This window comes from Stegostoma tigrinum, chromosome 10 (assembly GCF_030684315.1).
Source record: "Stegostoma tigrinum isolate sSteTig4 chromosome 10, sSteTig4.hap1, whole genome shotgun sequence".
Classification (NCBI taxonomy): Eukaryota; Metazoa; Chordata; class Chondrichthyes; order Orectolobiformes; family Stegostomatidae; genus Stegostoma; species Stegostoma tigrinum.
In genome coordinates, this window is record NC_081363.1 from 86580761 (window position 1) to 86598333 (window position 17573).

Consider the following 17573-nt stretch of genomic DNA (forward strand, 5'->3'; position numbering starts at 1 on the left):
GTGGAGGAGAGTATAATTTGGGATAGAAGGGGACTTTAATAATGTTGGTTGCTTTCCCAAGGCAGCAGAAGTATAGATTGTGTCAGTGGAAGGAAGGCTGGTTTTAGTGATGGACTGGTGTGCATTTACAGCTGTCTTTAATTTCTTGTGGCCTTGGGCAGTTATCATACAAAGCTGTGATACATCCAGATAGGATGCTTTCCATGGTGTATCTATTAAAATTAATGAGTCATTGTGGACATTGTGAAATTCCTTCGCCTTCTGAGGAAGTTGAGGGTGTTGGGTATGCTTTCTTGATTGTAGCTTCAACGTGGATGGACCGGGATATATTGATATTTACTCCTAGTAACTTGAAGCTGTCAACTACCTCAGCACCACTGATACAGGCAGGGGCATGTCCTCCTTCATTTGCTGAAGGCAGTGACCAACTCCTTTGTCTCGCTAAATTTGAGAGAGAGATTGTTGTCTTTCTACCATGCCACTAAACTCTGTCTCTCTTTCCTGTACTCCAGCTTATCGCTGTTTGAGATCAGAATGACTACGATGGTATCACCAGCAAATTTGTAAATGGAGTTAGTGCTAAATTTGATCTCTCAGTCAAGAACGTGTAAGGCGTATAGTAAGGCTGAGTAGGCAGTCTTGTGGACACCCGTGTTGAGGATTATTATGGAGGTGGTGTTGTTGGCTATCCTTACTGACTGGTCTGCGGGTCAGGAAGTCGAGGATCCATTTGCAGAGGGGTAAGCAGAGGCCTAGGTCTTAGAATTTGGCGATAAGTTTTGTTGAAATTATAGTGTTCAAGGTGAAGCTAAAGTCCATAATTGTCACAGTAAATCAACACTCTCTTAAAATGAGATAACAAAGTGTGGACCTGGAGGAACACTGGCTAGGCAGCATCAGAGGAACAGGAAAGTTGGCGTTTCATATTGGGACCCTTCTTCAGAAATGGGGGATGGGAAAGGGAGCTCAGAAATATATAGAGGATGGAGGGGTGGGGCTGGGGAAGGTAGGTGGGATGGTCATAGGTGAGTGCAGGTAGGGGATGGTGGGGATTGGGCCGTGAGGTGGGAGAGAATATGGACAGGTTGTGTCAGGTCAAGGAGGCAGGGATGAGGGGCAGGTTGGTCATGGGGTGAGGTGGTTTGGGTCGAGGGGGGTGATTTTGAAACTGGTAAAATTCACATTTCGGCTGTTGGGCTGTAGGCTCCCAAATTGGAATATGAGGTGCTGTTCCTCCAGTTTGTGGGTAGTGTCATTGTGACATTGGAGGATGCCCAGGATGGACATGTTACCCAGGAAGTGGGAGGGCTGTGTTGAAATGGTTCGTGACCAGAAGGTATCATTTGTTGTGAACAGAGCGCAGCTGCTCTACAAAGCAGTCTCCGAGCGTCCGCTTGACCGATTGTAGAGGAGGCCACATCAGGAGCAGCAAATGCAATAGACTACATTAGCGGATGTGCAGGTGAACCTCTGGCTGATGTGAGAAGTTTGTTTTGTGCCTTGGATGGAGGGGAGGGATGAGCTGTAGGGCCAGGTGTAGCACTTCCTCTGGTTGCAGGGAAAGGCACTGGGTGTGGTGGGGTTAGTGGGGGGGTGTGGAGCGGACGAGGGTGTCGTGGAGAGAGTGGCCCCTATGGAAGTAGATAGGGGTGGGGAGGGACAAATATCTTTGATTGTGGGTCCAGATTGTAGGTGGTGGAAATGGCGGAGAATGATATGTTGGATACGGAGGTTAGTGCAGTGATATGTGAGGACAAGGAGGATTCTGTCTTTGTTTTTGTTGTGGAGAGGGATGTGAGGGCAGAGCTGCAGGAAATGCAAGAGATGTGGTCAAGAGCATTTTTGACCACTGAAGCGGGGGGGAGTTGTGGCCCTTGATATAAGAGGACATAGAACATAGAACATTACAGCACAGTGCAGGCCGTTCGGACCTCGATGTTGTGCTGATCTGTACTGATCTGAAGCCAATCTAACCTACACTATTCCATGTACGTCCATATGCTTATCCAATGACAACTTAAATGTATCTAAAGTTGGCGAATCTACTACCTTTGCAGGCAAAGCGTTCCATTCCCTTACTACTCTGAGTAAAGAAACCACCTCTGACATCTGCCCTATATCTTTCACCCCTCAATTTAAAGCTATGCCCCCTCGTGCTCGCCATCACCATCCTAGGAAAAAGGCTCTCCCTATCCACCCTACCTAACCCTCTGATTATTTTATATGTTCCAATTAAGTCACCTCTCAACCGCCTTCTCTCTAACGAAAACAGCCTCAAGTCCCTCAGCCTTTCCTCATAAGACCTTCCCTCCATGCCAGGCAACATCCTAGTAAATCTCCTCTGCACCCTTTCCAAAGCTTCCACATCCTCCTTATAATGCGGTGACCAGAACTGTACGCAATACTCCAAGTGCGGCCGCACCAGAGTTTTGTACAGCTACAGCATAACCTCATGGTTCCGGAACTCGATCCCTCTATTAATAAAAGCTAAAACACTGTATGCCTTCTTAACAGCCCTATCAACCTGGGTGGCAACTTTCAAGGATCTGGGATGTTTGGGAATGGAACACCACATTTTGGGAGCAGACACAGTGGAGGAATTGGGATTAAGGAATTACCTTCTTGGAGGAAGGTCGGTGAGAGGACGTGTAGTCTAGGTAGCTGTGGGAGCTGGTGGGCTTGAAATAGATGTCGGTTTTGAGGCAGTTACCAGAGATGAAGACACGGGGGTCCAGGAAGAAGAAATAGGCATCAGAGATGGCCCAGGTGAACTTGAGGTTGAGGTGAAACGTGTTAGTAAAGTTGATGAACTGTTTAAGCTCCTTGTGGGAGCACAAGGCAGCGCTGATACGTTCATCAATGTAGCGGAGGAAGAGGTGGGAGATGTGCCAGTGTAGCAGCGGAAGAGGGACTGCTCCACATATCCTCTTAAAATGAACTGTAATAAGGGGAGCACAAAGCAACCATGGCTGACGAGGGAAGTCAGGGGCAGCATAAAAACAAAAACATACAATGTGAAGATTAGTAGGAAGCCAGAAAATTAGGAAGTGTTTGAAAACCAGTAGACGATCATTTTTCTTAACAAAAAGGAGAAGAATACGAAATATGAGGGTGAACTAGGTAGTGATATAAAAGAAGAGTGCAAGAGATTTATTAAATTTATGAAAAGAAGGAGAGAGGCAAGATTGAATATTAGACCACTGGAAAAGGAGCCTGGAGAACTAGAAATGGTGCAGGATTTTAATAAGTATTTTGTATCAGTCTTCACAGTGGAAGACACCAGTAGCATTCAAAACTGAGAATCGGGGGCAGGGGTGAGTTTAGAGGCCACCACAAAGGAGGACGTGCTGGGGAAGCTGAAAGGTCTGAAGACTGATAAATCAGTGACTGGATGGACTTCACCCCACAATTCTGAAGAAAGCTGAAGAGATTGTAGCGCATTATTGATCTTTCAGGAATCGTGGTGTTGGGGATCATTCTAGAGGACTGCAAAATGGTTAATTTAACACCCCGTTTAAGAAGGGAGGGATGCAGAAGACAAAGGATTATAGGCCAGTTAGCCTGACTTCTGTCAGAGGTAAGATGTTAAGAATTCATTTTGAAGGACGAGATCGCAGTGTACTGTAAAAGTTCTTGGTAAAATAGGCTGAGTCAGCACAGCTTCATCAAGGAGAAGTCATGTCTGACAAATCTGTTCAAATTCTGAGGATGTAATGAGCAAGTTAGGCAAAGTAGAGCCAGTGCATGTAATCTATCTGAACTTCAGGATGGCAGCTGGAAACTGGTTGTGTTACACCGGTATCAGTGTTGGCACCGCAATTATTCATCTTATACATAAAGATTTGGATAAAGGAACTGAGGGTATTGTTGCTAAATTTACAGGTAACACAAAAATAGATTGAGTAGCAGGTAATTGAGGAAGCAGGAAGGATGCCCAAGGACTTGGATAGGCAAAGAGAGTGGGCAAAGAAGTGGTGGATGGTATACCATGTGGGAAAGTGTGAAGTTGTGCATTTTGTAGGTAAAAAGAGGTGTAGAATTTTAACTGGGGAAAAGCTTTGGGAATCTAAAGCACTAAGGACTTGGGAGTCCTAGTTCAGGATTCCAAGTTAATATTTAGGTTCATTTGGCAGTTAGAAAGACAAATGCAATGTTAGCATTTTGAGAAGACTGGAATACAAGAGCAGGAACGTGCTGCTGAGGCTATATGAGGCTGTGGTGAGACCACACTTGGAATATTGTGAGCAGTCTTGGACCCTCTATCTAAGGAAGGATGTGTTAGCATTAGAGGGGGTCCAGAGGACGTTCACAAGAATGATCCTTGGAATGAGGGGCTTGTCCTATTAGGAGCACTTGATGACACTGAATCCGTCCTTGATGGAGTTTAGAAGGAATGGAAGGGGAGGATCTCATTAACACTTATGTATAATGAGGAACTTGTACACAGTTGATGTGGAAATGAAGAACTCATTAGTAGCAGACACTGTGAGACGGTAATGCAATCTGAGTGAAGAGACTGCCCTGTAGAATTGAGATGAGGAATTTCTTCAGCCAGAGGATGGTGAATCTGTGGAACACATTGCCACAGAAGGCTGTGCAGGCCAAATCATTTAGTTTATTTAAGACAGTCATAAATAGGTTGTTGATTTGTAAAGGGATCAAGGGGTAAAGGAAGAAGGGAGGAGAATGAGATTGAGAAACAAATCAGCCATGGTTAAATGGCAGAGCAGACTTGTTGGGCCGACTGGCCTAATCCTGCTGGTATATTTTACTTTCTTACTGTCCTAAGATCGAATATGCTTTAAAAATATTTAGTGTGTTTCCATAAACTTTAGCTTCTGAGAGAGAATCAAAGTGATTTCATCTCTGTTTGAGCGACCCCTAATTTTTAAACGGTAATTTTAAAACATTCCATAAGAAGATAGCCCTCTCAGGCTTACTGACCTGTTTCTATGCTGTAAACTGTTTGTAAATAATTATAAATGGTTAAGCTCACTACATCAGCCGCTGAGGTTTTGCATAGTATGGTTGAAAGAGAATGATCATGTTTTGTCCCCAATAGCACTACAAGCAACTTCAGTTGGAGTTTGTGGAGGATGATCATGACCGCAATGTATCAGTAACTGCACAGTCTGTTCAAATATTCACTGTCCCAACACTGGTAAGTGGAATAAGTAAAATGTGTGACTGATTTACATTGGAATGAATTGTGCCATGATATTTGTCCTTGTAGAGCATCAGGTCCAACTAAAATGGTTGAGTAGGTGGAAACCTGTGTAACCTGATAAGCGATTGTATTTGGAAGATCAGAGGATAGAAACAGTATGGGCTAAGAAATAATAATGAGTCTCAAATACTTGTGGGAATTGTTTTTTGGCTTATTATGTGGATTTCTATACTTTTGAAGAACTCGTTAATGAAGAAATAAAATGAACTGTAACAAAGTCAATGCAGTGATTGCGAGGGAGCTCAAAATCTTCATAAAACTGCATCATCCTAATTGATGAAAAGTACTTATGTTACTTTCAAATAGTACATGAAAAAAGGTAGATTGATTCAAGAACTGTAGAAATAGATTGGCTATGCTTAAAAAAATTGCCCACCGTGTCCAGGTATGTGCAGCCATGGTAAATGTCGGGATACAGGTGTCGGCCAGGGGGCTGGGTCTGAATGGAATTCTCTTTGGAGAGCCACATGGACTTGATGGGCCAAATGGCCTGCTTCCCCATTTACAGGTAACACAAAAATAGATTGAGTAGCATGTAATTGAGGAAGCAGGGAGGGATTCTTTGGGATTCTATCCCCTTAGGGTGCTCTGGGTGGTTAATTGTTGAGTATAATCAAGACTGAAAAGGTTAGATTTTGAGACTGTGTAAGGAAATTGGAGCAGCACGGTGGCTCACTGGTTAGCTCTGCTGCCTCAGAGCACCAACGTTCGATTCCACCCTCGGGTGACTGTGTGGAGTTTGCACATTTTCCCTCTGTCTGCATAGGTTTCCTTTGGGTACTCTGGTTTCCTCCCACAATCCAAAGATGTGCAGGTTAGTTGGATTGGCAATGCTAAATTGCCCATAGTGTTCTGGGATGTATAGATCAGGTGGGTTAGTCATGGGAAATGCAGCGTTAGAGGGATAGGTTGGGGATGGGTGGGTGGGATGTTCTTTGGTGGGTCAGCGAAGACTTGATGGGCTGAATAGCCTGCTTCCACATTGTAGGGATTTGATGATCCTAAATAGAAAAATACAGGAACTGAGTGGGTAAGTGTGCAAACATGGTGCTATAGATGGCTACACTTGTGGGGCATTCAGATCTGCTACTGCTCTTATTTTATATATTTTTAAATCCTTCTCCTGAGCTATATACAAATCAAACATGATTAAAAATTATAGTGACATAAAGGTTTTGGTTTCATTTATATTTCTCGTTTTTACTTCGTGAATGAAGGTCACTGGAAAATTTTTAACTTTTTACTAGGCTCGTCATCTAATTGAAGAACATGATGCTCTAAAAATCATTGTCGAAACAATAATCGAGCTGTTTTCTGAGCATATGGATAACGGAAAGCTTCATTTTCAGAGTTACTCCCGGGATAAATTATTCAGGAAACAAATGGTTTTATATGATCTTAAGTAAGTATTGTCATCAGGTCCCAGATTGGCCACTTTGCATTAATGATGGATTGGGTGTCAATATAAGACTTCCCAAATCATTACTTATTTCTTGATCTGTTAAAGTCCTGATTTTTACAAGGTTTCCAGGTAATAAGATAATATTTAGGACTAGTGTATGTACGTAACCAAAGTGGCAGCAAATCTGTTCTGAACTTTGAAGTGTACAGGTGTTCTTTCTTAAGTTTTTGCTGCATAAGGTTCTCAAGCCTGTTCTGTCCAACTGTGCAATTATTGTCTTTTTACACCCAAGCACTGTATTGTAAATTTTTGTCAGTTGTCAATCAGTGCAATGTTCTGGAGTTGCAGTGGTAGTTGTGCTCGACTCTCTAGCTATTTCAAATCATGCAGCTATTCTCAGAGGTTCCGATGCAGTGAGGCAGTTGCTAAGTTATTCCTCTCCATCTAGCTGAGCTTTTTGTTTTGCGTGTGCTTTACAAAGTATTTGGACTTAATGAAGTTTTCAAAAAAATACTTAAATGGAATATCTGGAACAAAGGCAAAAAATTGCAGATGCTGGAAATCTAAAATAGAAAATGAACATGTTTGAAACACTGCAGGCCACTCAGCAACTGTGGAGCAATAGGTAGAGTTGTAATAACCGACGTAGGAACACAAAAAGGTCATTTGATCCTTTTAGCATCATCTGTTGTCCAATAAGATAATGATTGATCTTCTGTGTAAGCTCCACCTGCTTAAAGTGTATCTATAGCAAATGATTTCTCCCATGTCCAAAAATATGTACACTCCCTCCATCTTGATGGTTGGCTCACTTGCTTTGGATGGCTAGTTTGCAATGCGGAATGATGCCAACAATGTGGTTTCCACACTAGCTGAGATTAACATGAAAGATCCTACTCAGTATCTATACTGCCCTGAGTTATGGTGACATTCGGGTTAAACCTTGCTCTAACGAAAGAAAAACTGTATGGCCCAGTTGTTCTTTAGGGACTTTAGCTATTTCTTGTAGTCTTAAAAAGTTCTAACAGATTTGTCAAATGTGATTTTCCTTCTGGAGACTCAGTATCAAATTATTATTTTTTAAGTGTCCTGATATCAAATCCAGTACTGTATTTCAGTTCAATCCTAGAAAGGTTCTTATGTCAAGTCATTGATTTGAAGTATGCAATTATTGGATATTTATGAATACAAATATTCATGTGATTTGTATTTCCAGAAAATTGGTGGATTAATGTTAGGTAACTGACTTAATCTGTTTCAAACTTGACTCCAGCCTGCCTTGAACTCTCCCACTTCTGGTTTTATCAGAGGTGGGGCAATCTTGTTGTTGGAGGCAGTAGCGTATTATTTTACCAAGACCCCGTCCGACCACCTGGATGACTGTTAAGGACTTACTTGATGATTAAAAACACCATTTTGAAGAGGTTGCTGACCTGGAGTCCTCTGATATTGTGCAAAAACTAACATACAAAATGCCCTATTCATTATTTACGATGTAACGTCTGTGAAAATGACTGTTTTCACTAATGTTGGAAATATTCCAAAGTTGCTTTGAGATATGGATAAGGTGCTAAATAAGAGCCTAGTGCATTCTTCCACCAATCTTGAACTCTGAGGAAATTGCTTAATTTTAGCCACTTCTAAAGTGCTTTAGGGTATTACCTCTGAAGCTACAAGCTCCTTGAATGGAATTGCACATTGTAATGATACACAGGTCCTAGGAGCAGTGAGATGTGGTTTCTCAGGCAGGTGGAGTTTTGAGGAGTAATTTGATAAACAGGGGCTTTGCCGTTTTAAAATATAAATGAAAGTGTGATTTGAAACCAGGAAATTATTTTCGAATGTGACAAAAAGACAGGAGGGCAAGCAACCAGGATTACAAATGCAGAACAGATGTCGGGAACTTTTATCTTTACTATAGGATATTCAACAACTAAATTGGTTCACCAGTCCTGGCCATGGACATCAAAGTGTAAGCTTTGTGGTTTACTTTATTTATTAGACCTGAGTCAATTACAATTCCAAATAGAAGGGTGCTTTTGTAATTTCATCAAATTTATTGTTATTTGTAGTAAGTACAAATGGATGCTTAATTAACGTAGTGATTTTCAGTTAATCTACTTTGGCACACCAGCTCGCAGTGACTGGCACATGTCTCTCATTCTGTTCTGTTTATTTTTGTTTTCCTTCTGTTTTTCTTGGTCTTACTGGGGACCAAATTGCTACATTATTCCTCTTTTCTCATGTAAGATACATTGCTTAGTAATCTCTCCTAATCACTGGGGCGGCACAGTGGGTCATTGGCTAGCACCAGGGACCAGGGTTCCATTCCAGCCTTGGGCAACTGTCTGTGTGGTGTTTGCACATTCTCCCCATGTCTGCGTGGGTTTCCTCCGGGTGCTCTGGTTTCCTCCCACAGTCCAAAGATGTGCAGGCTAGGTGGATTGGCCATGCTAAATTGCTCAGGGAAGTGTGGGTTATAGGGGGATGGGTCTGGGTGGGATGCTTCAAGTGGCAGTGTGGACTTGCTGGGCCGAAGGGCCTGTTTCCACACTGTAGGTAATCTAATCTAATCTAACTCTTGCAAATAGTCAAAGGCACACTGAACTCTCACTGGCTTTTCAATGCATAGCCAGTACATGATCAGTCTGTCATTACCTGGGTGGTGTGTGCTGATCCCCAATCAGTTTCTTCAAAATTAGTCATTTGCTTATTGATTATTATGTTATCCCACCATGCCATTTTTAAAGTGCTCCATAGTGTCCTGGCCAATTTTATCAATCATTGAATGTGACAAACAGGTTATCTGTTACAGCAGTGTTGTTTGTGTTAGTGATCTATGCAAATTGTCTGTCACATTTTCTGAATTAAAGTGGTAGCGACATCAGAAAATACTTAATTGGTTGGAAAGAATTTTGAAATGTTCTGAGAGTCATGATAGGTGCTACAGAAAAAAAGCCATGATCTTTATTTCCTCCCTTTTCTTTTCACTCTTTATTTTTATTTATGCACGCATACCAGGCACGTAGGCTGTATCCCTTTATTGTTCAGTTGGAATTAGCTAGCTCCCAGTTATAATATTTGAAAGTAGACCATCATTTGCCCTCAGTTGGAGACAGGGGATTGGTTAAAGACAAAAAAAATTTGAGTAGTTAGTTATGAAGTTGCCTTCAGAATTTTCAAAACTGTTGATAGGCTTAAAAACTAAAAACCTGATCCCACTTGTGATGAGTCAACAATTAAGGATCGTAGCCATCAGTCACAAATAAATCCTATGAAGGATTCAGGGAAGAGTCTTTCGAAGCTGGGCTCTCGGTTTTTGTGGTAATTCATATTACATTGTGCATTTGCTAACCACATCACCAAAGCAAATAGCTGTTTTTCCTTTGTGCTTGTTCAGTTAAGACTGTCATTGCTGAGGAGTGAAATATATTTTCATTTTAGATTTGCACATTGTTACCTTGGTATTTCAGAACAGATGTGAACAAGAGAATGAGAAAGCGGTAAAGTCCAACCATGTTTACAGACAATTATACAACATTGTTTTGTGCAGGATAGATTGTACCTAACAAATTAGATCGAGTATTTTGACGAGGTGACAAAGATGATTGAGGGAAAAGGGTTGTTATGATCTACATGGACTTCAATAAAGCTTTTGACGAGGTCTGTCATGGCAGACTGGAACAAAAGGTGAAGTTACATGGTATCGGAGTGAGCTGTTAAGTTGGATATAGAACTGACTTAGTCGTAGACAATAGAGGGTAATAATGGTAGAAGGATGCTTTACAGAATGAGGGATTGACTAGTGATGTTCCACAGGAATCAGTGCTAGGACTTCTGCTGTTTGTGGCCTGATGTGGAGGAAAACATGGCTTGCCTAATCAGTAAGTTTGCGGAGGATACAAAGATTGGTGGAATAGGAGATTGTGAGGACGATTGTCAGAGAATACAGCAGGATATAGATCAGTTGGAAGCTTTGGCAGAAAAATGGCAGATAGGGTTTAATCCAGAGAAATGAGAGGTGATGCATTTTGAAAGGTCAAGTACAGGTGGAAATTATACAATGAATGGCAGTATCACAAGCAGGCTGAAAGACCTATTGATACACTGCACATTTTTAAATAATGCTATATTTACAAAAAAGTACCTTATGCTCACAAGGGGAAACTTGTGTCACTTTGTTTTCCCTTCTTTGAAGGTATGTTTTGATCAGCAAGCCACCTCTGTGGACAGACAGACAAAGAGAGCATTTCCTTGAAGGTTTTAAAACATTTTTGAGGCTATTAAAAACCATGCAGGTAAGTAACGGTAAACTTTGAATTTACCTTGCTCATGTTGCAGATCTTAATTTATTAATGGCTTTGAGATAAACAATTCTTTTTGATGTAAACAGTTCTTAATAAATAATTTGCTGAGGTTAGGGGGAATATATTTTCAATATTTCTTGCTCCTTCCTGTGCCAATCATCTGTCAAAAGCTGTAAGAAATTGAAAGCTAGACAATGCAGTCAGATATTTTGGGACAAGTTGGCGGTGTTTAAATTTTTCATCACCGTTTCCTGATCTCTCTCTGACCTAACCTGTCCTTATCCATCTCACTGCTTCCAGGCCTTCTACGTCTTTAAGGTGACTGTGATCTTCCAAATCCAGACATCTGGTTTTAATTGCTTCACTATTAGAGGCCATGCATTCAACTGCCTTTGCTCTAGTCCCTAGAACTTTCTCTTTACCTCTTTCTCGTCCTTTTAAGATGCTCCTTTAAACCTATGTTAACTGTCCTAAAATTATGTAGCACCAAAGTTTATTTAGTATTGTAAAGTTCCTTATTAAATATGATAAATATTTGAGATATTCAATGTGAGTTATTGTTTTTGGATGGTTGCACAGTAAGATATGGGGTGTTTTTAGAAGTATGCGTTATGGCTACAATGTTGAACACTTCAGCATCGTTTTTAAAAAAAAACCTCAGAACTGGTCTAGATTCATAAACAAGCGTAGGTTAACTTGCCACAATCTTTTCAGAGCAGAAGATATTTATTCAACTGCAATTAACAAGAGAGACCAAAGTAGTTTTATTTGGAGCACTATTTTAATTTCTTAAATGGTGGGTACTGACAATGAACTAGGTTAACTTTTTTTTCTTCTGAATGCTCTAATTTTTTATTCGTTCCTCAGAAACATTCTGCTGTTCAAGATTCTAAATGCTAATACACATTCCCTTCTATACCACTGATGCAAAATAAGTGATAATGTACTCCCTGTTGCCCATTAAGGCTTCAACATCTTAGCCGTAACCTTTAAATTTCTATGATGACAAACATGATTCAGGTTTAGGAATGGATAGATTATAATTTTTATTTGTCAATAAAATACTGGAATTTCTTAGACTTACTGAATTACTTCATTTTGAAATTTAGTGAGTTGTTGAAGAGATCTGGTGTTATTTTGATGAATCATTAATAGTTAATTTTATGCATTGCTTGTAGAATATGGAGCCAATGAGCCGACAGATTGGGCAGCACCTTGAGATCGAACCTGAATGGGAGTCAGCATTCACTATCCAGATGCTCCTGAAATGTATTCTGTCCATGATTCAGGAATGGTGTGCGTCTGATGTAAGTATTGAGAATTTGTTCTTATTTTCATAGATTTGCTCTGCAGTTTACCATGTAGTTCTCCCATGTTACCATCGCTGAAAGAAAACTATGGCTACCCGTCATTGTTTGATTCTTGAATGGGTTCCTAACTAAAGAACTTGTCTTGCTTTTTAAATTAGTCTGATAAACTGTGCAGTTCAAGGACACATAGCATAGGGCCACTTTTACAAGCATGGTGATACTGTGGTGTGCCTGTGATGTTCTGTGTACTCACTGTATAAAATTAATGTTTGTGCCAACACATAGTTGTAGACCTTTCTGTTGTGACATTTTGATGGTCTACATCTGCATACAGTCAGCTGCAACCTACATCTGGGAGCTTTACACAGAAGTAACTGATGTTGAGTTTATGCTGTACACGTTTAGAATTGGGCTAATTATGTTCAACCTAATACTTCCTTTTAAAATAAAGGAGAAGCAGTAGATCATTTGGTCCTTAAAACCTGCTCCCCCATAAATATCATCATGTCTGATCATCCTACACAATTTCCTTTTTCTGCGTTAGCCCCAAAACCACTGATCCTTCCAACTGTAACAACTACATCTATCTCCTTGAAAACGTACACTGTTTTGACCTCAACTGCTTACTGTGGCAGGGAATTTCACAGGTTCACCATTTTCTAGCTGAATAAATCTGTCCTCATCTCAGTCCACAGTGGCCCACCCCAATCTTTAGATTGTGACCGCTGGTTTTGGACACCCCAGTCATTGGAAGCATCTTTGCCACGTTTACCAGGTCTAGCTCTCTTAGAATTGTATAGGCTTCTATAAAAATCCCTCCTCTGTCTTCTCAGCCCCAGTGAACGTAGTCCTAACCATCTAGTCTGTCATTACACATCAATCCTACCGTTCGAAGAATCAGTCTGGTAAACATTTTTGCACTCCCTCTGTAGCCAAAACAGCCTTCCTCAGGTAAGGAAACCCAGACTACACAAACTATTCGAGGTGTGGTCTCAACAACACCCTGTATAATTGCAGCAACATTTTTGTTCCTGTACTTAAATTGTCTCACTACGAACTGGCTCATTATAGATCAGTGAGCCTGATGTCAGTGGTGGCGAAGCTGCTGGAGAAGACTGAGGGATAGGATCTATTCACATTTGAAAGAAAATGGGCTTATTAGTGATAGGCAGCATGGCTTTGTGCAGGGAAGGTCATGTCTTACCAACTTGATAGAATTCTTTGAGGAAGTGACAGAGTTGATAGATGAGGGAAGGTCTGTAGATGTATATACATGGACTTCAGTAAGGCGTTTGATAAGGTTCCTCATGGTAGGCTGATGGAGAAAGTGAAGTTGCCTGGGGTCCAGAGTATACTAGCTAGATGGAGAGAGAACTGACTGGGCAACAGGAGACAGAGTTGTAATGGAAGTGAGTTTCTCAAAATGGAGAACTGTGACCAGCGGTGTTCATGTTGGGATCCGTGTTGGGAACTGTTGTTTGTGATGTACATAAATGATTTGGAGGAAGGTCTGATTAGCAAGTTTGCAGATGACACTAAGATCGGTGGAGGAGCAGATAGTGAATGGGACTGTTGGAGATTGCAGCAGAATATAGATAGATTGGAGAGTTGGGTGGAGAAATGGCAGATGGAGTTCAATCCAGGCAAATGCGAGGTGGTGCTACTTTGGAAGATCCCGTTCAAGAGCGAACTGTACAGTAAATAGAAAATCCCTGGGTAAAATTGATGCACAGAGATATCTGGGTGTTCAGGTCCATTGTACCCTGAAGGTGGCAACGCAGGTCGACAGAGTGGTCAAGAAGGCATACGGCATGCTTTACTTCATCAGACGGGGTATTGAATACAAGAGTTGGCAGGTCATGTTACAGTTGTATAGAACATAGAACATTACAGCACAGTACAGGCCCTTCGGCCCTCGATGTTGTGCCGACCTGTCATACCGAACTCAAGCCCATCTAACCTACCCTATTCCATGTACGTCCATATGCCTGTCCAATGACGACTTAAATGTACCTAAAGTTGGCGAATCTACTACCGTTGCAGGCAAAGAATCCCATTCCCTTACTACTGTCTGAGCAAAGGACTTAGGTTCAACCACATCTGGAATACTACGTACAGTGGTACAGTTCTGGTTGCCACGTTACCAAAAGGATGTGGATGCTTTGGAGAGGGTGTGGTGGAGGTTCACCAGGATGTTGCTTGGTATGGAGGGTGCTAGCTATGAGGAGAGGTGGAGTAGATTAGGATTATTTACATTAGAAAGTCAGAGGTTGAGGGGGGACCTGATTGAGGTCTACAAAATCATGAGAGGTATAGACAGGGTGGATAGCAAGAAGCTTTTTCCCAGCGTGGGGTCTCAATTACTCGGGGTCATGAGTTCAAAGTGAGAGGAGGAAAGTTTAAGGGAGATAGGCGTGGAAAGTTCTTTACGCAGAGGTTGGTGAGTGCCTGGAACACGCTGCCAGCGGAGGCGCTAGAGGCAGACAATATAGTGTCATTTAAGCTGTACCTAGTCGGCGCAACATCAAAGGCCAAAGGGCCTGTACTGCACTGTAATGTTCTATGTTCTATGTTTTATGTTTTATGAATGGGCAGGGAGCAGAGGGATACAGATCCTTAGAAAATAGGCGACAGGTTTAGATAGCGGATCTGGATCGGCGCAGGCTTGGAGGGCCGAAGGGCCTGTTCCTTTGCTGTAATTTTCTTTGTTCTTTATTCTTTTGTTCTTGAAAGCCAACATATTATTTTCCCTCTTCATCCAACTGCATGCTTACTCTCAACGACTGGTGTACAAGGGCACCCAGTTTTTGTTGTGCCTCCATTTCCCAATTTATTACCATTCAGATAATCAAACTTCCTTTTTTTTGCTGCCAAAATGTGTAACCTTGCATTTATCTACATTCATCTGCCATGCTGTTGCCTGCTCCTTCAATTTGTCCAAATCACACTGAAGCATTCTTCTCACAGTTCACCCTCCCACTGAGCTATGCGCTGTCTGCAAGCTCGGATATATTACATTTAATTCCTTCATCTAAAGCAGTAATACATATTCTGAGTAGTTGAGGTCGAAACATTGATCGCTGTGGTATCCTGTTGGTCACTTGTGGCACTCAGAAAATGACTTGTTTGTTCCCACACTTTGTTTCCTGTCTGCCAGCCAGTTCTCTATCTGTCAGTACGCTACCTCCCAATCCCACGTGCTTTAAATTTGCATGCTTCTCTGTTGTGTGGAACATTATTAGTGACCTCCTGGAAGTTCAAGTAAACCACACTCACTAGTTCCTCCTTATCACTTCTACTATTTAATTTCTTTCAAAGTTCGACTGGATTTGTGAATTGTGTTTTCCCTTTCATAAAGCATTGCTGACTGTCTAATACTGCCACTGTTTTTCAAGTACTCTACTCTCGTTTTAAATCCTTTATAATGGACTACAGCATTTTCCCTACAACAAGTAGGCTATTTCATCTGTAGTTTCCTGTTTTCTCTCTACTCCTTTTTCTTTTTAAGTAGTGGGATTGCATTAGCTACCCTCCAATCCATAGGGACTCTTTCAGAGTCTACAGAATCTTGAAAGATGATCACCAGTACATTCACTAATTCTTTGCTTCCAAAAATACTCTGGGATGTAAATTATCAGGCCGTGGGGATTTCATAGATCATTAAATCATAAAATTCTTCCAATGTGGAAACAGGCCCTTTGGCCCAACAAGTCCACACTGACTCTCGGAGCACCCACCCAGACCCATCCCCCTATAACCCACCTAATCGACACATCCCTGAACACTATGGGCAATTTAGCATGGCCAATCTACCTAGCCTGCACACCTTTGGACTGTGGGAGGAAACCAGAGCACCTGGAGGAAACCCATGCGGACATGGGGAGAATGTGCAAACCACAGACAGTCATCCAAGGGTGGAATCAAACCCAGATCCTTGGCGCCGTGAAACAGCAGTGCTAAAGACTTCTGAGTGAGATGGAAGCTCTCACTAAAAAGATTTGTTTCACCTTTTATAGTTCCAGAGCATCAACCAGCGAAAGAAACGCATCAAGATCATAGAATCACACACTACAGAAGAGGGCTGAAGTTTATACTGCCAAAAGTGTAATAAATCTACTCTAGTCCCACTTTCCACCACTAGATCTATAGCCTTAAATGCTGTGACATTTCAAGTGTTCGTTCAAGTACTTTTCAAAGGTTTGAGGTTACCCACCTCCATGACCCTCCCCAGAAGTGAATTCCAGAAACTCATCACTGTCAGTGGGGAAAAAAAATTCAACCGCCTCCTCTGAACCTTCTGCCTGTCAGCTTAAAAGTATGCCCTTCGTTACTGACCCTTCAACCAAGGGGAACACGTACTTTCTACCCATCCTATCCATGCCCCTCATAATCTTATGGATCTCCCCTCAACCTTCTCTGCTCCGAAGAAAACAAGCCAAACTCATCCACCCTCTCTTCAAAGCTATCCCAAGCAATCTCCCCTCCACTACAATCACGTCCTTCCTATAGTGTGGTATACAGTACTCCAGGTATGGTCTAACCAAAGTTCTGTACGTCAACAAACTCCCTGCTCTTATAACATAGAACATTACAGCACAGTACAGGCCCTTCGGCCCTCGATGTTGTGCCAACCTGTCATACCGATCTCAAGCCCATGTAACCTACACTATTCCACATACGTCCATATGGTTGTCCAATGACGACTTAAATGTACCTCAAGTTGGCGAATCTACTACCTTTGCAGACAAAGCGTTCCATTCCCTTACTACTCACTGAGTAAAGAAACTACCTCTGGCATCTGTCCTATATTTTTCACCCCTCAATTTAAAGCTATGCCCCCTCGTGCTCGCCGTCACCATCCTAGGAAAAAGGCTCTCCCTATCCACCCTATCTAACCCTCTGATTATTTTATATGTTTCTATTAAGTCACCTCTCAACCTTCTTCTCTCTAATGAAAACAGCCTCAAGTCCCTCAGCCTTTCCTCGTAAGACCTTCCCTCCATGCCAGGCAACATCCTAGTAAATCTCCTCTGCACCCTTTCCAAAGCTTCCACATCCTTCTTATAATGCGGTGATCAGAACTGTACGCAATACTCCAAGTGCGGCCGCACCAGAGTTTTGTACAGCTTCACCATAACCTCTTGGTTCCGGAACTCGATCCCTCTATTAATAAAAGCTAAAACACTGTATGCCTTCTTAACAGCCCTATCAACCTGGGTGGCAACTTTCAAGGATCTGTGTACATTGACACCAAGATCTCTCTGCTCATCTACACTACTAAGAATCTTATCATTGGCCCTGTACTTTGCCTTCTGGTTACTCCTATC

The 17573-nt window shown here is 41.8% G+C and overlaps 1 protein-coding gene across 3 annotated transcripts in view; it reads left to right on the top strand.

Annotated features, from left to right (window-relative positions):
• Positions 1 to 17573, top strand: part of ubr1 (ubiquitin protein ligase E3 component n-recognin 1) — a 215126-nt gene that overhangs the window by 55272 nt on the left and 142281 nt on the right. For all 3 annotated transcript variants that reach the window (XM_048537077.2, XM_059649358.1, XM_048537078.2), the window contains exons 11-14: positions 5063 to 5161; positions 6475 to 6629; positions 10828 to 10927; positions 12115 to 12243. In XM_048537077.2, coding sequence (XP_048393034.2) covers positions 5063 to 5161; positions 6475 to 6629; positions 10828 to 10927; positions 12115 to 12243 — 483 coding nt within the window. The remainder of the gene's footprint in view (positions 1 to 5062; positions 5162 to 6474; positions 6630 to 10827; positions 10928 to 12114; positions 12244 to 17573) is intronic.